The following is an 18,893-nucleotide window of genomic DNA, read 5'->3' as shown; positions in this document are numbered from 1 at the left end:
TATCAGGGGAAAACAGCAGCAGCCAGAGCAGTGGCACCACGGCTGGCTCTGATGTTCAGAAGGGAGGGTCAAAGCGCAGAAGAGCAATAGTAACAGGGGACTCTATAGTCAGGGGCACTGATAGGTGCTTCTGTGGATGTGAAAGAGACTCCAGGATGGTATGTTGCCTCCCTGGTGCCAGGGTCCAGGATGTCTCAGAACGGGAAGAGGTCATTGTACATATTGGTACTAACGACATAGGCAGGAAGGAGCATGAGGTCCTGCAGCAGGAGTTCAGGGAGCTAGGCAGAAAGTTAAAAGACAGGACCTCTAGGGTTGTAATCTCGAGATTACTCCCTGTCCCAAGTGCCAGTGAGGCTAGAAATAGGAAGATAGAGCAGCTAAACACGTGGCTAAACAGCTGGCGTAGGAGGCAGGGTTTCCGTTATCTGGACCACTGGGAGCTCTTCCGGGGCAGGTGTGACCTGTATAAGGACGGGTTGCATCTAAACTGGAGAGGCATAAATATCCTGGCCGCGAGGTTTGCTAGTGTCACACGGGAGGGTTTAAACTAGTATGGCAGGGGGGTGGGCACGGGAGCAATAGGTCAGAAGGTGAGAGCATTGAGGGAGAACTAGGGAATAGGGACAGTGTGGCTCTGAGGCAGAGCAGACAGGGAGAAGTTGCTGAACACAGCGGGTCTGGTGGCCTGAAGTGCATATGTTTTAATGCAAGAAGTATTACGGGTAAGGCAGATGAACTTAGAGCTTGGATTAGTACTTGGAACTATGATGTTGTTGCCATTACAGAGGTTGAGGGAAGGGCAGGATTGGCAGCTAAACGTTCCAGGATTTAGATGTTTCAGACGGGATAGAGGGGGATGTAAAAGAGGTGGCGGAGTTGCGCTACTGGTTAGGGAGAATATCACAGCTGGACTACGGGAGGGCACCTCAGAGGGCAGTGAGGATATATGGGTAGAGATCAGGAATAAGAAGGATGCAGTCACAATTTTGGGGGTTTACTACAGGCCTCCCAACAGCCAGCGGGAGATAGAGGAGCAGATAGGTAGACAGATTTTGGAAAAGAGTAAAAACAACAGGGTTGTGGTGATGGGAGACTTCAACTTCCCCAATATTGACTGGGACTCACTTAGTGCCAGGGGCTGAGACGGGGCGGAGTTTGTAAGGAGCATCCAGGAGGGCTTCTTAAAACAATATGTGGACAGTCCAACGAGGGAAGGGGAGGTACTGAAAATGAAAATGAAATGAAAATCACTTATTGTCACAAGTAGGCTTCAAATGAAGTTACTGTGAAAAGCCCCTAGTCGCCACATTCCGGCGCCTGTTCGGGGAGGCTGATACGGGAATTGAACCGTGCTGCTGGCCTGACTTGGTCTGCTTTCAAAGCCAGCGATTTAGCCCTGTGCTAAACAGCCCATACTGGACCTGGTATTGGGGAATGAGCCTGGCCAGGTGGTAGATGTTTCAGTAGGGGAGCATTTCGGGAACAGTGACCACAATTCAGTAAGTTTTAAAGTACTGGTGGACAAGGATAAGAGTGGTCCTAGGATGAATGTGCTAAATTGGGGGAAGGCTAATTATAACAATATTAGGCGGGAACTGAAGAACATAGATTGGGGGCGGATGTTTGAGGGCAAATCAACATCTGACATGTGGGAGGCTTTCAAGTGTCAGTTGAAAGGAATTCAGGACCGGCATGTTCCTGTGAGGAAGAAGGATAAATACGGCAATTTTCAGGAACCTTGGATAACGAGAGATATTGTAGGCCTCGTCAAAAAGAAAAAGGAGGCATTTGTCAGGGCTAAAAGGCTGGGAACTGACGAAGCCTGTGTGGAATATAAGGAAAGTAGGAAGGAACTTAAGCAAGGAGTCAGGAGGGCTAGAAGGGGTCACAAAAAGTAATTGGCAAATAGGGTTAAGGAAAATCCCAAGGCTTTTTACACGTACATAAAAAGGAAGAGGGTAGCCAGGGAAAGGGTTGGCCCACGGAAGGACAGGCAAGGGAATCTATGTGTGGAGCCAGAGGAAATGGGCGAGGTACTAAATGAATACTTTGCATCAGTATTCACCAAAGAGAAGGAATTGGTAGATGTTGAGTCTGGAGCTGCCCATCATAATTTTGTAGACCTCTATCAGGTCGCCCCTCAACCTCTGTCGTTCCAGTGAGAACAAACAGAGTTTATTCAACCGCTCCTCATAGCTAATGCCCTCCATACCAGACATCCTGGTAAATCTCTTCTGCACCCTCTCTAAAGCCTCCACATCCTTCTGGTAGTGTGGCGACCAGAATTGAACACTATACTCCAAGTGTGGCCTAACTAAGGTTCTATACAGCTGCAACATGACTTGCCAATTCTTATACTCAATACCCCGGCCAATGAAGGCTAGCATGCCGTATGCCTTCTTGACTACCTTCTCCACCTTGGGTGGTGCCTCTTTCAATGACCTGTGGACCTGTACTCCTAGAGCTCTCTGACTGTCAATACTCTTGAGGGTCCAGTCCTTTGGTATTCTGTCATTCCGTAATCCAGAAAGTACCAAAATCCAGAAATGGTTAGGTCCCGAGCAATCCATGGTGTGGCTGGGTGACAGGCAGGGTGCTGAGGGGGGGGGGCTGCCAGGGAGAAGGGGGGTTGGGGCGTGACTGGGGCGCAGGATGGGGGCGCAGTAGGCATGACGAGGGAGCCGGAAGGGGAGGCGTGACAGGGTGCTGGAGGGAGGGAAGGGTGATGGGGGCGCAGTAGGCGTAATGGGGGAGCCGGAGGGGGGCGGGGATGCTCAATTCTCACAGTTCTCAGCAATGCTGTTTATAAATCTGGACATGGACTTCCGGTTGCAGCTATGCGGAGCTACGCCGCACAAATCGGCAGCTCCCGCGAAGACGGACATTCGGGCTCGATAGAAGAGCCCCAACGGAACTTTTCATATAGCCAACCCGTGGGGAAGAGAGGAGAGAGATCCCCCACTAACCTGTATGGACCGGACCCACAGCGAAACGGCCAAAAAAATGGCACTGGAGCAGCGGGAGAAGAGGGGGAAAACAAACAAAATGGCGGCGGCCGGGGACAAAGAGGAGATGCAGGAATTCATCAAGTGCTGCTTCGAGGAGCTGCGCAAGGAGATGGTGGCGCCTATACTGGCAATAATTGAAGGACTTGGGGCAACCCAGAAAGCCCAAGAGGTGAAGATCCAGGAGATCCAGGAAAAAGTGAGTGAGAACAAAGACGAGCTCTTGGGCCTGGCGGTGACAGTGGAGCGGCACGAGGCGCTGCACAGGATGTGGGCGGGAAGACTCGAAGACCTGGAGAACAGATCAAGGAGAAACAATCTGAGGATCCTGGGTCTCCCAGAAGGAGTGGAGGGGGCCGACGCCACAGCATATGTGGGCACAATGATCGGGGCGCTGATGGGCACGGAGGCCCCCCCCGGGGTTGCTGGAGCTGGAAGGGGCGCAACGGGTGAGGAAGCCCAAGGCAAACGAGCCGCCAAGGGCGATGGTGGTGAGATTTCACCGGTTCACAGACAGAGGGTCCTGAAATGGGCCAAGAAGGAGCGGAGCAGCAAGTGGGACAATGCGGAGATCAGAATATACCCGGACTGGAGCAGGGAGGTCGCTAAGCGGAGAGCGGGTTTCAACCGGGCCAAAGCGGTGCTGCATCGGAAAGGAGTGAAATTTGGAATGTTGCAGCCAGCGCGACTGTGGGTCACATCTAACGGCCAACACCACTACTTTGAAACGCCCGAAGAGGCGTGGACTTTTATACTAGCTGAAAAATTGGACTCTAATTGAGGGTTTGTGAGGGTGGGGGATATTTGAGGGTTGAAGTATGATGGCGGTTGTATATAGGGGGGCAAGCACGCGCAGGTAATGTTATATGGGCTGGGGATGAGAGACAAGGCCGCGACAGAAGCTGCGTCGGGGAGGGCTGGGCAGGCTCTGGAAAGCGCGGGGTTTTTCTCCCGCGCGCGGGAAGAAAGGAGGGAGGGGGAACGTAGGAACGTCTACTGATGGGGAGATTCCCACACAGGGGGGTCAAAGGGATGGCGGGGGAAGCCGGGGTCAGCAGGCGTCAGCTGACTTACGGGAGCGATATGGGGGGGGGGGGGAGCAAAAAAGCTAGACAGGGATCTAGCGCGGGAGGGGGAAACAGGGTTGCTGCTGCACTGGCCGAAAGGGAATGGGACACAGAAGAGGTGGCCGGGAGGGAGGTCCCCCGGTTGGGGGTCTGGAGGGTGAGGGAGACTCGGACGTGGGTGGTGTTGGTAAATGTATACGCCCCGAACTGGGATGATGCTGGATTCATGAAGCGCATGTTGGGGCGCATCCCGGACCTGGAGATAGGAGGCCTGATAATGGGAGGGGACTTCAATACGGTGCTGGATCCAGCACTGGACCGCTCCAGATCAAGGACGGGAAAGAGGCCGGCAGCAGCCAGGGTGCTCAAGGGGTTTATGGACCAGATGGGGGGGGGGGGGGGAGTGGACCCATGGCGGTTTGCAAGGCCGCAGGCCAGGGAATTTTCTTTCTTCTCCCATGTACACAAAGCCTACTCCCGGATAGACTTCTTTGTGCTGGGCAGGGCGCTCATCCCGAGGGTGGAGGGGACGGAGTATTCGGCCACAGCCGTTTCGGACCATGCCCCGCACTGTGTGGAAGTGGGGCTGGGAGAGGAGAGGGACCAACGCCCGCTGTGGCGGTTGGATGTGGGACTGCTGGCAGATGAGGTGGTGTGTGGGAAGGTAAGGGGGTGTATTGAAAGGTACTTGGAGGCCAACGACAACGGGGAGGTGCGGGTGGGGGTGGTATGGAAGGCGTTGAAGGCGGTGATCAGGGGAGAGCTAATCTCCATCAGGGCTCATAGGGAGAAGACACAGTCGATTTCGGCGGGAGAACAGCTGGTGAGTCAGTTTCAGCGGGAGCAGTGCGGAAGTGTCTGCTGGGAGGTAAGTCTGTCCTTTAAAAGCACTTGTCTTTGCAGGGGCAGGCCAGTCGATTTCGGCGGGAGAACAGCTGGCGAGTCAGTTTCAGCGGGAGCAGTGCGGAAGTGGCTGCTGGGAGGTAAGTCTGTCCTTGTCCTGTCCACTTGTCTTTGCAGGGGCAGGCCAGTCGATTTCGGCGGGAGTGGAGCTGGCTGGTTAGTCAATTTCAGCAGGAGCTGAGAATTTTTAAAAAAAAATTTTTAAATTAGTGTTTTAGGCGGGAACAGGAAGTCGACCCGCGGACGTCTGGGAAGACCCTCACCAATAAATTCTGGTGGAGAGGAAACCCGAGACACTACACGTGTAGTGTCTCCCACCCGCCCTCCTCCTCTAACCTAATAATAAAACCCATTGGTCTGAGGTAAGTACCATGTTTTATTATATTATTATTATTTTTTATAAAAAATTTAATTTAGTTGCTAGCCAGGTCTTGGTAGAAAGTTAGAGGAATGGCAGGGAAGGGAGTGCAATGTTCCTCCTGCAGGATGTTTGAGGTGAGGGATGCAGTTAGTGTCCCTGCTGATTTTACCTGCAGGAAGTGCTGCCATCTCCAGCTCCTCCAAGACCGAATTAGGGAACTGGAGCTGGAGTTGGAAGAACTTCGGATCATTAGGGAGGCAGAAGGGGTCATAGATAGCAGCTTCAGGGAATTAGTTACACCAAAGATTGGAGATAGGTGGGTAACTGTAAGAGGGACTGGGAAAAAGCAGTCAGTGCAGGGATCCCCTGCGGTCGTTCCCCTGAGAAACAAGTATGCCGCTTTGGATACTTGTGGGGGGGACGACTTACCAGGAGTAAGCCATGGGGTACGGGCCTCTGGCACGGAGTCTGTCCCTGTTGCTCAGAAGGGAAGGGGGGAGAGGAGCAGAGCATTAGTAATTGGGGACTCTATAGTCAGGGGCACAGATAGGAGATTTTGTGGGAGCGTGAGAGACTCACGTTTGGTATGTTGCCTCCCAGGTGCAAGGGTACGTGATGTCTCGGATCGTGTTTTCCGGGTCCTTAGGGGGGAGGGGGAGCAGCCCCAAGTCGTGGTCCACATTGGCACTAACGACATAGGTAGGAAAGGGGACAAGGGTGTCAGGCAGGCTTTCAGGGAGCTAGGATGGAAGCTCAGAACTAGAACAAACAGAGTTGTTATCTCTGGGTTGTTGCCCGTGCCACGTGATAGTGAGATGAGGAATAGGGAGAGAGAGCATTTAAACACGTGGCTACAGGGATGGTGCAGGCGGGAGGGATACAGATTTCTGGATAACTGGGGCTCTTTCTCGGGAAGGTGGGATCTCTACAGACAGGATGGTCTACATCTGAACCTGAGGGGCACAAATATCCTGGGGGGGGAGATTTGTTAGTGCTCTTTGGGGGGGTTTAAACTAATGCAGCAGGGGTATGGGAACCTGGATTGTAGTTTTAGGGTAAGGGAGAATGAGAGTATAGAGGTCAGGAGCACAGATTTGACGTCGCAGGAGGGGGCCAGTGTTCAGGTAGGTGGTTTGAAGTGTGTCTACTTCAATGCCAGGAGTATACGAAACAAGGTAGGGGAACTGGCAGCATGGGTTGGTACCTGGGACTTTGATGTTGTGGCCATTTCGGAGACATGGATAGAGCAGGGACAGGAATAGATGTTGCAGGTTCCGGGATTTAGGTGTTTTAGTAAGCTCAGAGAAGGAGGCAAAAGAGGGGGAGGTGTGGCGCTGCTAGTCAAGAGCAGTATTAAGGTGGCGGAGAGGATGCTAGATGGGGACTCTTCTTCCGAGGTAGTATGGGCTGAAGTTAGAAACAGGAAAGGAGAGGTCACCCTGTTGGGAGTTTTTTTATAGGCCTCCTAATAGTTCTAGGGATGTAGAGGAAAGGATGGCGAAGATGATTCTGGATAAGAGCGAAAGTAACAGGGTAGTTATTATGGGAGACTTTAACTTTCCAAATATTGACTGGAAAAGATATAGTTCGAGTACATTAGATGGGTCGTTTTTTGTAGTGTGTGCAGGAGGGTTTCCTGAAACAATATTTTGACAGGCCAACAAGAGGCGAGGCCACGTTGGATTTGGTTTTGGGTAATGAACCAGGCCAAGTGTTGGATTTGGAGGTAGGAGAGCACTTTGGGGACAGTGACCACAATTCGGTGACGTTTACGTTAATGATGGAAAGGGATAAGTATACACCGCAGGGCAAGAGTTATAGCTGGGGGAAGGGCAATTATGATGCCATTAGACGTGACTTGGGGGGGATAAGGTGGAGAAGTAGGCTGCAAGTGTTGGGCACACTGGATAAGTGGGGCTTGTTCAAGGATCAGCTACTGCGTGTTCTTGATAAGTATGTACCGGTCAGGCAGGGAGGAAGGCGTCGAGCGAGGGAACCGTGGTTTACCAAGGAAGTGGAATCTCTTGTTAAGAGAAAGAAGGAGGCCTATGTGAAGATGAGGTGTGAAGTTTCAGTTGGGGCGATGGATAGTTACAAGGTAGCGAGGAAGGATCTAAAGAGAGAGCTAAGACGAGCAAGGAGGGGACATGAGAAGTATTTGGCAGGAAGGATCAAGGAAAACCCAAAAGCTTTCTATAGGCATGTCAGGAATAAGCGAATGACTAGGGAAAGAGTAGGACCAGTCAAGGACAGGGATGGGACATTGTGTGTGGAGTCTGAAGAGATAGGCGAGATACTAAATGAATATTTTTCGTTAGTATTCACTCAGGAAAAAGATAATGTTGTGGAGGAGAATGCTGAGCCCCAGGCTAATAGAATAGATGGCATTGAGGTACGTAGGGAAGAGGTGTTGGCAATTCTGGACAGGCTGAAAATAGATAAGTCCCCGGGACCTGATGGGATTTATCCTAGGATTCTCTGGGAGGCCAGGGAAGAGATTGCTGGACCTTTGGCTTCGATTTTTATGTCATCATTGGCTACAGGAATAGTGCCAGAGGACTGGAGGACAGCAAATGTGGTCCCTTTGTTCAAAAAGGGGAGCAGAGACAACCCCGGCAACTATAGACCGGTGAGCCTCACGTCTGTAGTGGGTAAAGTCTGGAGGGGATTATAAGAGACAAGATTTATAATCATCTAGATAGGAATAATATGATCAGGGATAGTCAGCATGGCTTTGTGAAGGGTAGGTCATGCCTCACAAACCTTATTGAGTTCTTTGAGAAGGTGACTGAACAGGTAGATGAGGGTAGAGCAGTTGATGTGGTGTATATGGATTTCAGCAAAGCGTTTGATAAGGTTCCCCACGGTAGGCTATTGCAGAAAATACGGAGGCTGGGGATTGAGGGTGATTTAGAGATGTGGATCAGAAATTGGCTAGCTGAAAGAAGACAGAGGGTGGTGGTTGATGGGAAATGTTCAGAATGGATTACAGTCACAAGTGGAGTACCACAAGGATCTGTTCTGGGGCCGTTGCTGTTTGTCATTTTTATCAATGACCTAGAGGAAGGCGCAGAAGGGTGGGTGAGTAAATTTGCAGACGATACTAAAGTCGGTGGTGTTGTCGATAGTGTGGAAGGATGTAGCAGGTTACAGAGGGATATAGATAAGCTGCAGAGCTGGGCTGAGAGGTGGCAAATGGAGTTTAATGTAGAGAAGTGTGAGGTGATTCACTTTGGAAGGAATAACAGGAATGCGGAATATTTGGCTAATGGTAAAGTTCTTGAAAGTGTGGATGAGCAGAGGGATCTAGGTGTCCATGTACATAGATCCCTGAAAGTTGCCACCCAGGTTGATAGGGTTGTGAAGAAGGCCTATGGAGTGTTGGCCTTTATAGGTAGAGGGATTGAGTTCCGGAGTCGGGAGGTCATGTTGCAGCTGTACAGAACTCTGGTACGGCCGCATTTGGAGTATTGCGTACAGTTCTGGTCACCGCATTATAGGAAGGACGTGGAGGCTTTGGAGCGGGTGCAGAGGAGATTTACCAGGATGTTGCCTGGTATGGAGGGAAAATCTTATGAGGAAAGGCTGATGGACTTGAGGTTGTTTTCGTTGGAGAGAAGAAGGTTAAGAGGAGACTTAATAGAGGCATACAAAATGATCAGGGGGTTGGATAGGGTGGACAGTGAGAGCCTTCTCCCGCGGATGGATATGGCTGGCACGAGGGGACATAACTTTAAACTGAGGGGTAATAGATATAGGACAGAGGTCAGAGGTAGGTTCTTTACGCAAAGAGTAGTGAGGCCGTGGAATGCCCTACCTGCTACAGTAGTGAACTCGCCAACATTGAGGGCATTTAAAAGTTTATTGGATAAACATATGGATGATAATGGCATAGTGTAGGTTAGAGGGCTTTTGTTTCGGTGCAACATCGTGGGCCGAAGGGCCTGTACTGCGCTGTATTGTTCTATGTTCTATGTTCTAAGACAGAGGGCATGGAAAGGGAGAGGTTAGTGGGGGAGATTTTGCGAGTGGACAGGAGATACGCAGAGGCTCCGGAGGAAAGATTACTTAGGGAAAGGCGACGGCTCCAGATGGAGTTTGATCTGTTTACCACAGGGAAGGCGGAGGCAAAGTGGAGGAAGGCGCAGGGGGTGACCTACGAGTACGGGGAAAAGGCCAGTCGGATGCTGGCACACCAGCTCTGTAAGAGGGCGGCAGTGAGAGAAATAGGGGGAGTCAAAGATGGTGGGGGAGCCATGGCCCAGGGTGCAACGGAAATAAACAAGGTATTCAGGGCCTTCTATTAAGAGCTGTACAGATCCCAGCCCCCGGGGAGGGGGGGGGGGGAAGAGAAAGAGGGGATGAGAAGATTCCTGGACCAACTGCGGTTCCCGAGGGTGGAGGAGCAAGAGGTGGCTGGTTTGGGGGCACCAATCGGGTTGGAGGGGCTGAGCAAGGGTTTGGGGAGCATGCAGGCGGGGAAGGCCCCGGGGCTGGACGGGTTCCCGGTGGAGTTCTATAGAAAGTATGCGGACCTGTTGGCCCCGCTACTAGTGAGGACCTTTAACGAGGCAAGCGAGGAGGGGACCCTGCCCCCGACAATGTCGGAGGCGACAATTTCCTTGATCCTAAAGAGGGACAAGGACCCACTGCAATGTGGATCGTACAGGCTGATTTCGCTCCTTAATGTGGACGCTAAGCTATTGGTAAAAGTGCTGGCCACGAGGATTGAGGACTGTGTCCCGGGGTAATCCACGAGGACCAGACGGGATTTGTAAAGGGCAGGCAATTAAATACGAATGTGCGGCGGCTCTTAAACGTGATAATGATGCCATCGGAGGAGGGTGAGGCGGAGATAGTGGCAGCCATGGACGCGGAAAAGGCCTTTGACCGAGTAGAGTGGGAGTACCTCTGGGAAGTGTTGCGTAGGTTTGGGTTCGGGGTAGGGTTTATTAGCTGGGTTAAGCTCCTTTACAGCGCCCCGATGGCAAGTGTAGTGACGAACCGGCGGAGCTCGGAGTACTTTCGACTGTACCGAGGGACGAGACAGGGGTGCCCCCTGTCCCCCCTGTTGTTTGCATTGGCGATCGAACCCTTGGCCATATCACTGAGGGAGTCTAATAAATGGAGGGGGGTGGTCCACGGGGGAGAAGAGCATCGGGTGTCGCTATACGCGGACGACCTGCTGCTGTACGTGGCGGACCCAATGGAGGGGATGGTGGAGGTCATGCAGACTTTGAGGGAGTTTGGGGAGTGCTCGGGCTATAAGCTCAATGTAGGGAAGAGTGAGCTTTTTATACTACAGGCGGGGGACCAAGAAAGAGGGATAGGGGACCTACCGCTGAGGAGGGCGGAGGGGAGTTTTCGGTATCTAGGGATCCAGATAGCCAGGAGCTGGGGGGCCCTACACAAATTGAATCTGGCGAGGTTGGTGGACCAAATGAAGGTGGACTTCAAAAGATGGGACATGTTGCCGCTCTCGTTGGCGGGTAGAGTGCAGTCGGTCAAAATGGTGGTCCTTCCGAGGTTTCTGTTTGTGTTCCAGTGCCTCCCCATCGTGATCACCAAGGGCTTTTTCAAGAGAGTAGGTAGGAGTATTATGGGGTTTGTGTGGGTGAACAAAACCCAGAGGGAAAGGAGAGGGTTCCTGGAACGCAGTAGGGACCGAGGAGGGCTGGCGCTGCCAAACCTGGGGAGCTACTACTGGGCAGCAAATGTGGCGATGATCCGCAAGTGGGTTATGGGGGGAGAGGGGGCGGCATGGAAGAGGATGGAGATGGCGTCCTGTAAAGGAACGAGCCTGGGGGCGTTGGTGACGGCACCGCTGCCGCTCTCGCCGACAAAGTACACCACGAGCCCGGTGGTGGCGGCAACGTTAAGGATCTGGGGCCAGTGGAGACGGCATGGGGTGCAGTGGGAGCCTCGGTGTGGTCCCCGATCAGGGGTAACCACCGGTTTGTCCCGGGGAAGATGGACGGGTTCCAGGGCTGGCACCGGGCGGGGATTAGACGAATGGGGGACCTGTTCATCGACGGGACGTTTGTGAGCCTAGGGGCACTGGAGAACAAGTTTGAGCTACCCCCGGGAAAAGCATTCAGACATATGCAGGTGAGGGCTTTTGTGAGGCGACAGGTCAGGGAATTCCCGCTGCTCCCGACACGGGAAATTCAAGACAGGGTGATCTCGGGTGTATGGGTCGGGGAGGGCAAGGTTTCGGCAATACACCAGGAGTTGAAAGAGGGGGAAGCGCTAGCAGAAGAGTTGAAGGGTAAATGGGAGGAGGAGCTGGGGGAGGAGATCGAGGAAGGTCTGTGGGCTGACGCCCTGGGTAGGGTTAATTCCTCCTCATGTGCAACATCGTGGGCCGAAGGGCCTGTACTGCGCTGTATCGTTCTATGTTCTATGTGCCAGGCTCAGCCTGATACAATTTAAGGTGGTCCACAGAGCGCACTTGACGGGGGCGTTGTTGAGCAGGTTCTTTGGGGTAGAGGACAGATGTGGAAGGTGCTCAGGGAGCCCGGCGAATCACGTCCATATGTTTTGGTCGTGCCCGGCACTGGAGGGGTTCTGGAGAGGAGCGGCGGGAGCAATATCTCAGGTGGTGAAAGTCCGGGTCAAGCCAAGCTGGGGGCTAGCAATATTTGGAGTAGTGGACGAGCCGGGAGTGCAGGAGGAGAAAGAGGCCGGCATTCTGGCCTTTGCGTCCCTAGTAGCCCGGCGAAGGATCTTGCTAATGTGGAAGGAGGCGAAGCCCCCTAGCCTGGAGGCCTGGATAAATGATATGGCTGGGTTCATAAAGTTGGAGAGGATTAAGTTCGCCTTGAGAGGGTCTGCGCAGGGGTTCTACAGGCGGTGGCAACCGTTCCTAGACTATCTCGCGGAGCGTTAGAGGATGGTCGGTCAGCAGCAGCAGCAACCCGACAGGGGGGGGGGGGGGGGGGGAGAGAACCCGAGATTTCTTGAGGGGACGGAGGAGCGGGGGATAACATGGAGGGTGGGGGAAACTGGCACGAACAGGCGAGAGCCAGTGTATAAAGCTATGTAAATATATCATCTTACCATGTATATATTGTGTAGAAGATTGTAAGTTTAGTCGGGCAGTATGGTCGGCACGGGCTTGGAGGGCCGAAGGGCCTGTTCCTGTGCTGTACATTTCTTTGTTGTTCTTTGTTATCTTGCTCAGGGCGATTTTGTGTTATTTTGTTACCGGGGGGGGGGGGGTTTATTGTTTGTAAGGGGAAAAAAATGTTTTGTTAAAAAACTTTAATAAATATATTTTAAAAATAAAAATAAAAATCTGGACATGAACTCATGACCAGCCACCCTTGACCCAGTTGCTACCTGAACCCAGTCACCTCTGACCCTGTTGCTCTCCGAAGTTAGTCTAACCTTAGTGGCCGAGCCTCATTTTCCCCTGACTGTGTTGTTGGGAACATATCCACAAACCTCCCAGAATACCTTGTTCAGCAACATCACCTCACCTCATCCATGGCTCGGATCTCGAGACGCAGTTTATCCATGACCGTAATGAAAAGCTGTGGAGAGAGGGAAACACATCGAGTCAGAGAGAATGCAGAGCCAGGGAGAGGGAAAGATGGACACGGAGTTAATGGTCACTCCTGTGCTGATGGAAACGGAGTTAATGGTCACTCCTGTGCTGATGGACACGGGGTTAATGGTCACTCCTGTGCTGATGGACACGGGGTTAATGGTGACTCCTGTGCTGATGGACACGGAGTTAATGCTCACTCCTGTGCTGATGGACACGGAGTTAATGGTCACTCCTGTGCTGATGGACAGTGAATTAATGGTCACTCCTGTGCTGATGGACACGGAGTTAATGGTCACTCCTGTGCTGATGGACACGGAGTTAATGGTCACTCCTGTGCTGATGGACACGGAGTTAATGGTCACTCCTGTGCTGATGGACACGGAGTTAATGGTCACTCCTGTGCTGATGGACACGAAGTTAATGGTCACTCCTGTGCTGATGGACAGTGAGTTAATGGTCACTCCTGTGCTGATGGACACGGGGTTAATGGTCACTCCTGTGCTGATGGACACGGAGTTAATGGTCACTCCTGTGCTGATGGACACGGGGTTAATGGTCACTCCTGTGCTGATGGACACGGAGTTAATGGTCATTCCTGTGCTGATGGACACGGGGTTAATGGTCACTCCTGTGCTGATGGACACAGAGATAATGGTCACTCCTGTGCTGATGGACACGGAGTTAATGGTCACTCCTGTGCTGATGGACACGGAGTTAATGGTCACTCCTGTGCTGATGGACATGGGGTTAATGGTCACTCCTGTGCTGATGGACACGGAGTTAATGGTCACTCCTGTGCTGATGGACACGGAGTTAATGGTCACTCCTGTGCTGATGGACACGGAGTTAATGGTCACTCCTGTGCTGATGGACACGGAGTTAATGGTCACTCCTGTGCTGATGGACACGGAGTTAATGGTCACTCCTGTGCTGATGGACACGGAGTTAATGGTCACTCCTGTGCTGATGGACACGGAGTTAATGGTCACTCCTGTGCTGATGGACACGGAGTTAATGGTCACTCCTGTGCTGATGGACACGGAGTTAATGGTCACTCCTGTGCTGATGGACACGGAGTTAATGGTCACCCCTGTGCTGATGGACACGGGGTTAATGGTCACCCCTGTGCTGATGGACACGGAGTTAATGGTTACTCCTGTGCTGATGGACACGGAGTTAATGGTCACTCCTGTGCTGATGGACACGGGGTTAATGGTCACTCCTGTGCTGATGGACACGGGGTTAATGGTCATTCCTGTGCTGATGGACACGGGGTTAATGGTCACTCCTGTGCTGATGGACACGGAGTTAATGGTCACTCCTGTGCTGATGGACATGGGGTTAATGGTCACTCCTGTGCCGATGGACACGGAGTTAATGGTCACTCCTGTGCTGATGGACACGGAGTTAATGGTCACTCCTGTGCTGATGGACACGGAGTTAATGGTCACTCCTGTGCTGATGGACACGGAGTTAATGGTCACTCCTGTGCTGATGGACACGGAGTTAATGGTCACTCCTGTGCTGATGGACACGGAGTTAATGGTCACTCCTGTGCTGATGGACACGGAGTTAATGGTCACTCCTGTGCTGATGGACACGGGGTTAATGGTCACTCCTGTGCTGATGGACACGGAGTTAATGGTCACTCCAGTGCTGATGGACACGGAGTTAATGGTCACTCCTGTGCTGATGGACACGGGGTTAATGGTCACTCCTGTGCTGATGGACACGGGGTTAATGGTCATTCCTGTGCTGATGGACACGGGGTTAATGGTCACTCCTGTGCTGATGGACACGGAGATAATGGTCACTCCTGTGCTGATGGACACGGAGTTAATGGTCACTCCTGTGCTGATGGACACGGAGTTAATGGTCACTCCTGTGCTGATGGACATGGGGTTAATGGTCACTCCTGTGCTGATGGACACAGAGATAATGGTCACTCCTGTGCTGATGGACACGGAGTTAATGGTCACTCCTGTGTTGATGGACACGGAGTTAATGGTCACTCCTGTGCTGATGGACACGGAGTTAATGGTCACTCCTGTGCTGATGGACACGGAGTTAATGGTCACTCCTGTGCTGATGGACACGGAGTTAATGGTCACTCCTGTGCTGATGGACACGGAGTTAATGGTCACTCCTGTGCTGATGGACACGGGGTTAATGGTCACTCCTGTGCTGATGGACACGGAGTTAATGGTCACTCCTGTGCTGATGGACACGGAGTTAATGGTCACTCCTGTGCTGATGGACACGGAGTTAATGGTCACTCCTGTGCTGATGGACACGGAGTTAATGGTCACTCCTGTGCTGATGGACACGGGGTTAATGGTCACTCCTGTGCTGATGGACACGGAGTTAATGGTCACTCCAGTGCTGATGGACACGGAGTTAATGGTCACTCCTGTGCTGATGGACACGGGGTTAATGGTCACTCCTGTGCTGATGGACACGGGGTTAATGGTCATTCCTGTGCTGATGGACACGGGGTTAATGGTCACTCCTGTGCTGATGGACACGGAGATAATGGTCACTCCTGTGCTGATGGACACGGAGTTAATGGTCACTCCTGTGCTGATGGACACGGAGTTAATGGTCACTCCTGTGCTGATGGACATGGGGTTAATGGTCACTCCTGTGCTGATGGACACAGAGATAATGGTCACTCCTGTGCTGATGGACACGGAGTTAATGGTCACTCCTGTGTTGATGGACACGGAGTTAATGGTCACTCCTGTGCTGATGGACACGGAGTTAATGGTCACTCCTGTGCTGATGGACACGGAGTTAATGGTCACTCCTGTGCTGATGGACACGGAGTTAATGGTCACTCCTGTGCTGATGGACACGGAGTTAATGGTCACTCCTGTGCTGATGGACACGGAGTTAATGGTCACTCCTGTGCTGATGGACACGGGGTTAATGGTCACTCCTGTGCTGATGGACACGGAGTTAATGGTCACTCCTGTGCTGATGGACACGGGGTTAATGGTCACTCCTGTGCTGATGGACATGGGGTTAATGGTCACTCCTGTGCTGATGGACATGGGGTTAATGGTCACTCCTGTGCTGATGGACACAGAGATAATGGTCACTCCTGTGCTGATGGACACGGAGTTAATGGTCACTCCTGTGTTGATGGACACGGAGTTAATGGTCACTCCTGTGCTGATGGACACGGAGTTAATGGTCACTCCTGTGCTGATGGACACGGAGTTAATGGTCACTCCTGTGCTGATGGACACGGAGTTAATGGTCACTCCTGTGCTGATGGACACGGAGTTAATGGTCACTCCTGTGCTGATGGACATGGGGTTAATGGTCACTCCTGTGCTGATGGACATGGGGTTAATGGTCACTCCTGTGCTGATGGACAGGGTCAGCCTCACCGACACGATGTCTGCAATACAGCGATTCAGATTGCCCTTGTCATCTTTGATTGTGATTGGACGATCCTCCTTAATCCTCTCCATCGCCAATGGACAATCCAGCTGGAAATTAAGATGAAAAAATTCAAACCGGTCCAGCAAATCGCTCCCAGTCTGCCGATCAGACCCCACACACTCCCAATACGACCAATCAGACCCCACACACTCCCAATACGACCAATCAGACCCCACACACTCCCAATACGACCAATCAGGCCCTTACCCACTTCCCATCCAATCACAACCCATCCCCCAATTACCCAACAGCCCTTCACATTGACCAACCCCCCACTGACTCGACACCCCCTCCCCCACCCACACAACCCCCCCACAACCACACCCACCCATCCCCCCCCCACTGACTCGACACCCCCTCCCCCACCCACACAACCCCCCACAACCACACCCACCCATCCCCCCCACTGACTCGACACCCCCTCCCCCATCCACACAACCCCCCCACAACCACACCCACCCACCCCCCCCACTGACTCGACACCCCCTCCCCCATCCACACAACCCCCCCACAACCACACCCACCCATCCCCCCCCACTGACTCGACACCCCCTCCCCCACCCACACAACCCCCCCACAACCACACCCACCCATCCCCCCCCCCACTGACTCGACACCCCCTCCCCCACCCACACAACCCCCCACAACCCCCCCCATCCCCCCCACTGACTCGACACCCCCTCCCCCACCCACACAGCCCCCCCACAACCACACCCACCCATCCCCCCACTGGCTCGACACCCCCTCCCCCACCCACGCAACCCACCCACGCAACCCCCCCTCCCCCACCCACGCAACCCCCCCTCCCCCACCCACACACCCATCCCCTAGATCCCCCACTGACTCGACACCCCCTCCCCATCACCCACACAACCACACACATCCATCCCCCACTACACAAACCCACCCACTCACCCCCATCCACACCCCCACAAAGCCACACACACCCATCCCCTAGACCTCCTCGCACTGACTCGACATCCCCACACACTCACCCACAGAATCCCCCACCCACACAACCACACCCACCCATCATCCAGATCCCCCCACTGACAAGACACCCCCTCCCCCACCCACAACTACACACACACACACCCATCCACACGCCCACCCCCACCCACACACACCCATCCTCCAGACACCCCCCCCACTGACTTGACACCCCCCCCACCCCCATCTACACAACAACCTCCCGACCCCCACAACCCCATCCCCACAACCACACCCCCATCCCACAGACCCCCCCCACTGACTCGACACACCCACACATCCCCACCCCCATCCCACAACCACCCCCATCCCCCACAACCTCCCCCATCCACCACAACCACCCCCACCCCCCAACAACCACACCCACCCTTACTTACCCTGTACTTTCTACAGAACTCATCAATGGTGGTGATATCGGAGCCCTGAACCTGTTTAAATGCTGCTTTGTATTGAACGAGCAGACGGGAGCAAGCCGCTGTGTACCTGTAATGGAAGGCCCCAGACTGTTAGCAGTACAGGGACACAGTGTATCACAGATTGTAAGTTTCAAGTGAGTAAGACAAGGCTGAATGGCCTCTATTTTAATGCCAGGAGTATTACAGGTAAAACGGATGAGTTAAGGGCGAGGATTGACACGTGGAATTGTGATATAGCAGCCATCACGGAGACGTGTTTGGGGGAGAGGCAGGATTGGCAGCTTAACATCCCGGGATACAGAATCTTCATGTTGAAAAGAGGAGGAGGAGGCATTGCATTATTAGTTAAGGAGGCAGTTACTGCAGTAAGGAGAGATGAAAAATTGGAGGGCGCATCAAATAAAGCTTTGTGTGTAGATGTTAGGAATAAAAAAGGGATAACTAGGTTGCAAGGTGTTTATTATAATAATAATAATCTTTATTAGTGTCATAAGTAGGCTCAGTCGCCACATTCCGGCACCTGTTCGGGTTCACAGAGGGAGAATTCAGAATGTCCAAATTACCTAACAGCATGTCTTTCGGGACTTGTGGGAGGAAACCCACGCAGACATGGAGAGAACGTGCAGACTCCACACAGACAGTGACCCAAGCCGGGAATCGAACCGGAGACCCTGGAGTTGTGAAGAAACAGTGCTAACCACTGTGCTACCTTGCCACCCATATAGACCCCCAGAAAGTCAGGGGGATATTGAGGGGCAAATATGTGCGCAATTCGCAGAGGTGTGTAAAAATAATAACAGGGTAATTCATTATATTAGGTGATTTCAACTTTCCGAACATTAATTGGGATCGGCATCCAAAAGGTTTTGGATTGGGGGGGAAGAGTGAATTTAACAAAAAAGGCAGGATCTGGCCAAGGTAGATTAGAAAGAGTTACTTGTTGGGAAATCTACAGAAGAGCAGCGGGGGGTGTTCTGAAGGGAAATGGGGAGGGTACAGGCACAATATGTCCCTCTAGGGTAATAGGAAGGTGTAACAAACCCAGAGAACCATGGATGACCAGAGACATTCAGGATGCGAAGAGAAGGAAGAGAGAGGCTTTTAGCAGGTACAAGGGGAGCAAATCAACAGAGGCATTAGTGGAGT

At 52.6% G+C, this 18,893-nt stretch overlaps 1 protein-coding gene across 1 annotated transcript in view; it reads right to left on the bottom strand.

Annotated features, from left to right (window-relative positions):
* Positions 1-18,893, bottom strand: part of vps28 (VPS28 subunit of ESCRT-I) — a 249,315-nt gene that overhangs the window by 115,963 nt on the left and 114,459 nt on the right. The window contains exons 6-8 of the mRNA XM_072507891.1: positions 17,709-17,814; positions 16,287-16,388; positions 12,821-12,874 (exon numbers count right to left, since the gene is read on the bottom strand). Coding sequence (XP_072363992.1) covers positions 12,821-12,874; positions 16,287-16,388; positions 17,709-17,814 — 262 coding nt within the window. The remainder of the gene's footprint in view (positions 1-12,820; positions 12,875-16,286; positions 16,389-17,708; positions 17,815-18,893) is intronic.

This window comes from Scyliorhinus torazame, chromosome 6 (assembly GCF_047496885.1).
Source record: "Scyliorhinus torazame isolate Kashiwa2021f chromosome 6, sScyTor2.1, whole genome shotgun sequence".
NCBI lineage: Eukaryota > Metazoa > Chordata > Chondrichthyes > Carcharhiniformes > Scyliorhinidae > Scyliorhinus > Scyliorhinus torazame.
Note: the sequence above shows the minus strand (reverse complement) of the source record. Positions and strands in the feature narration are given on the sequence as shown.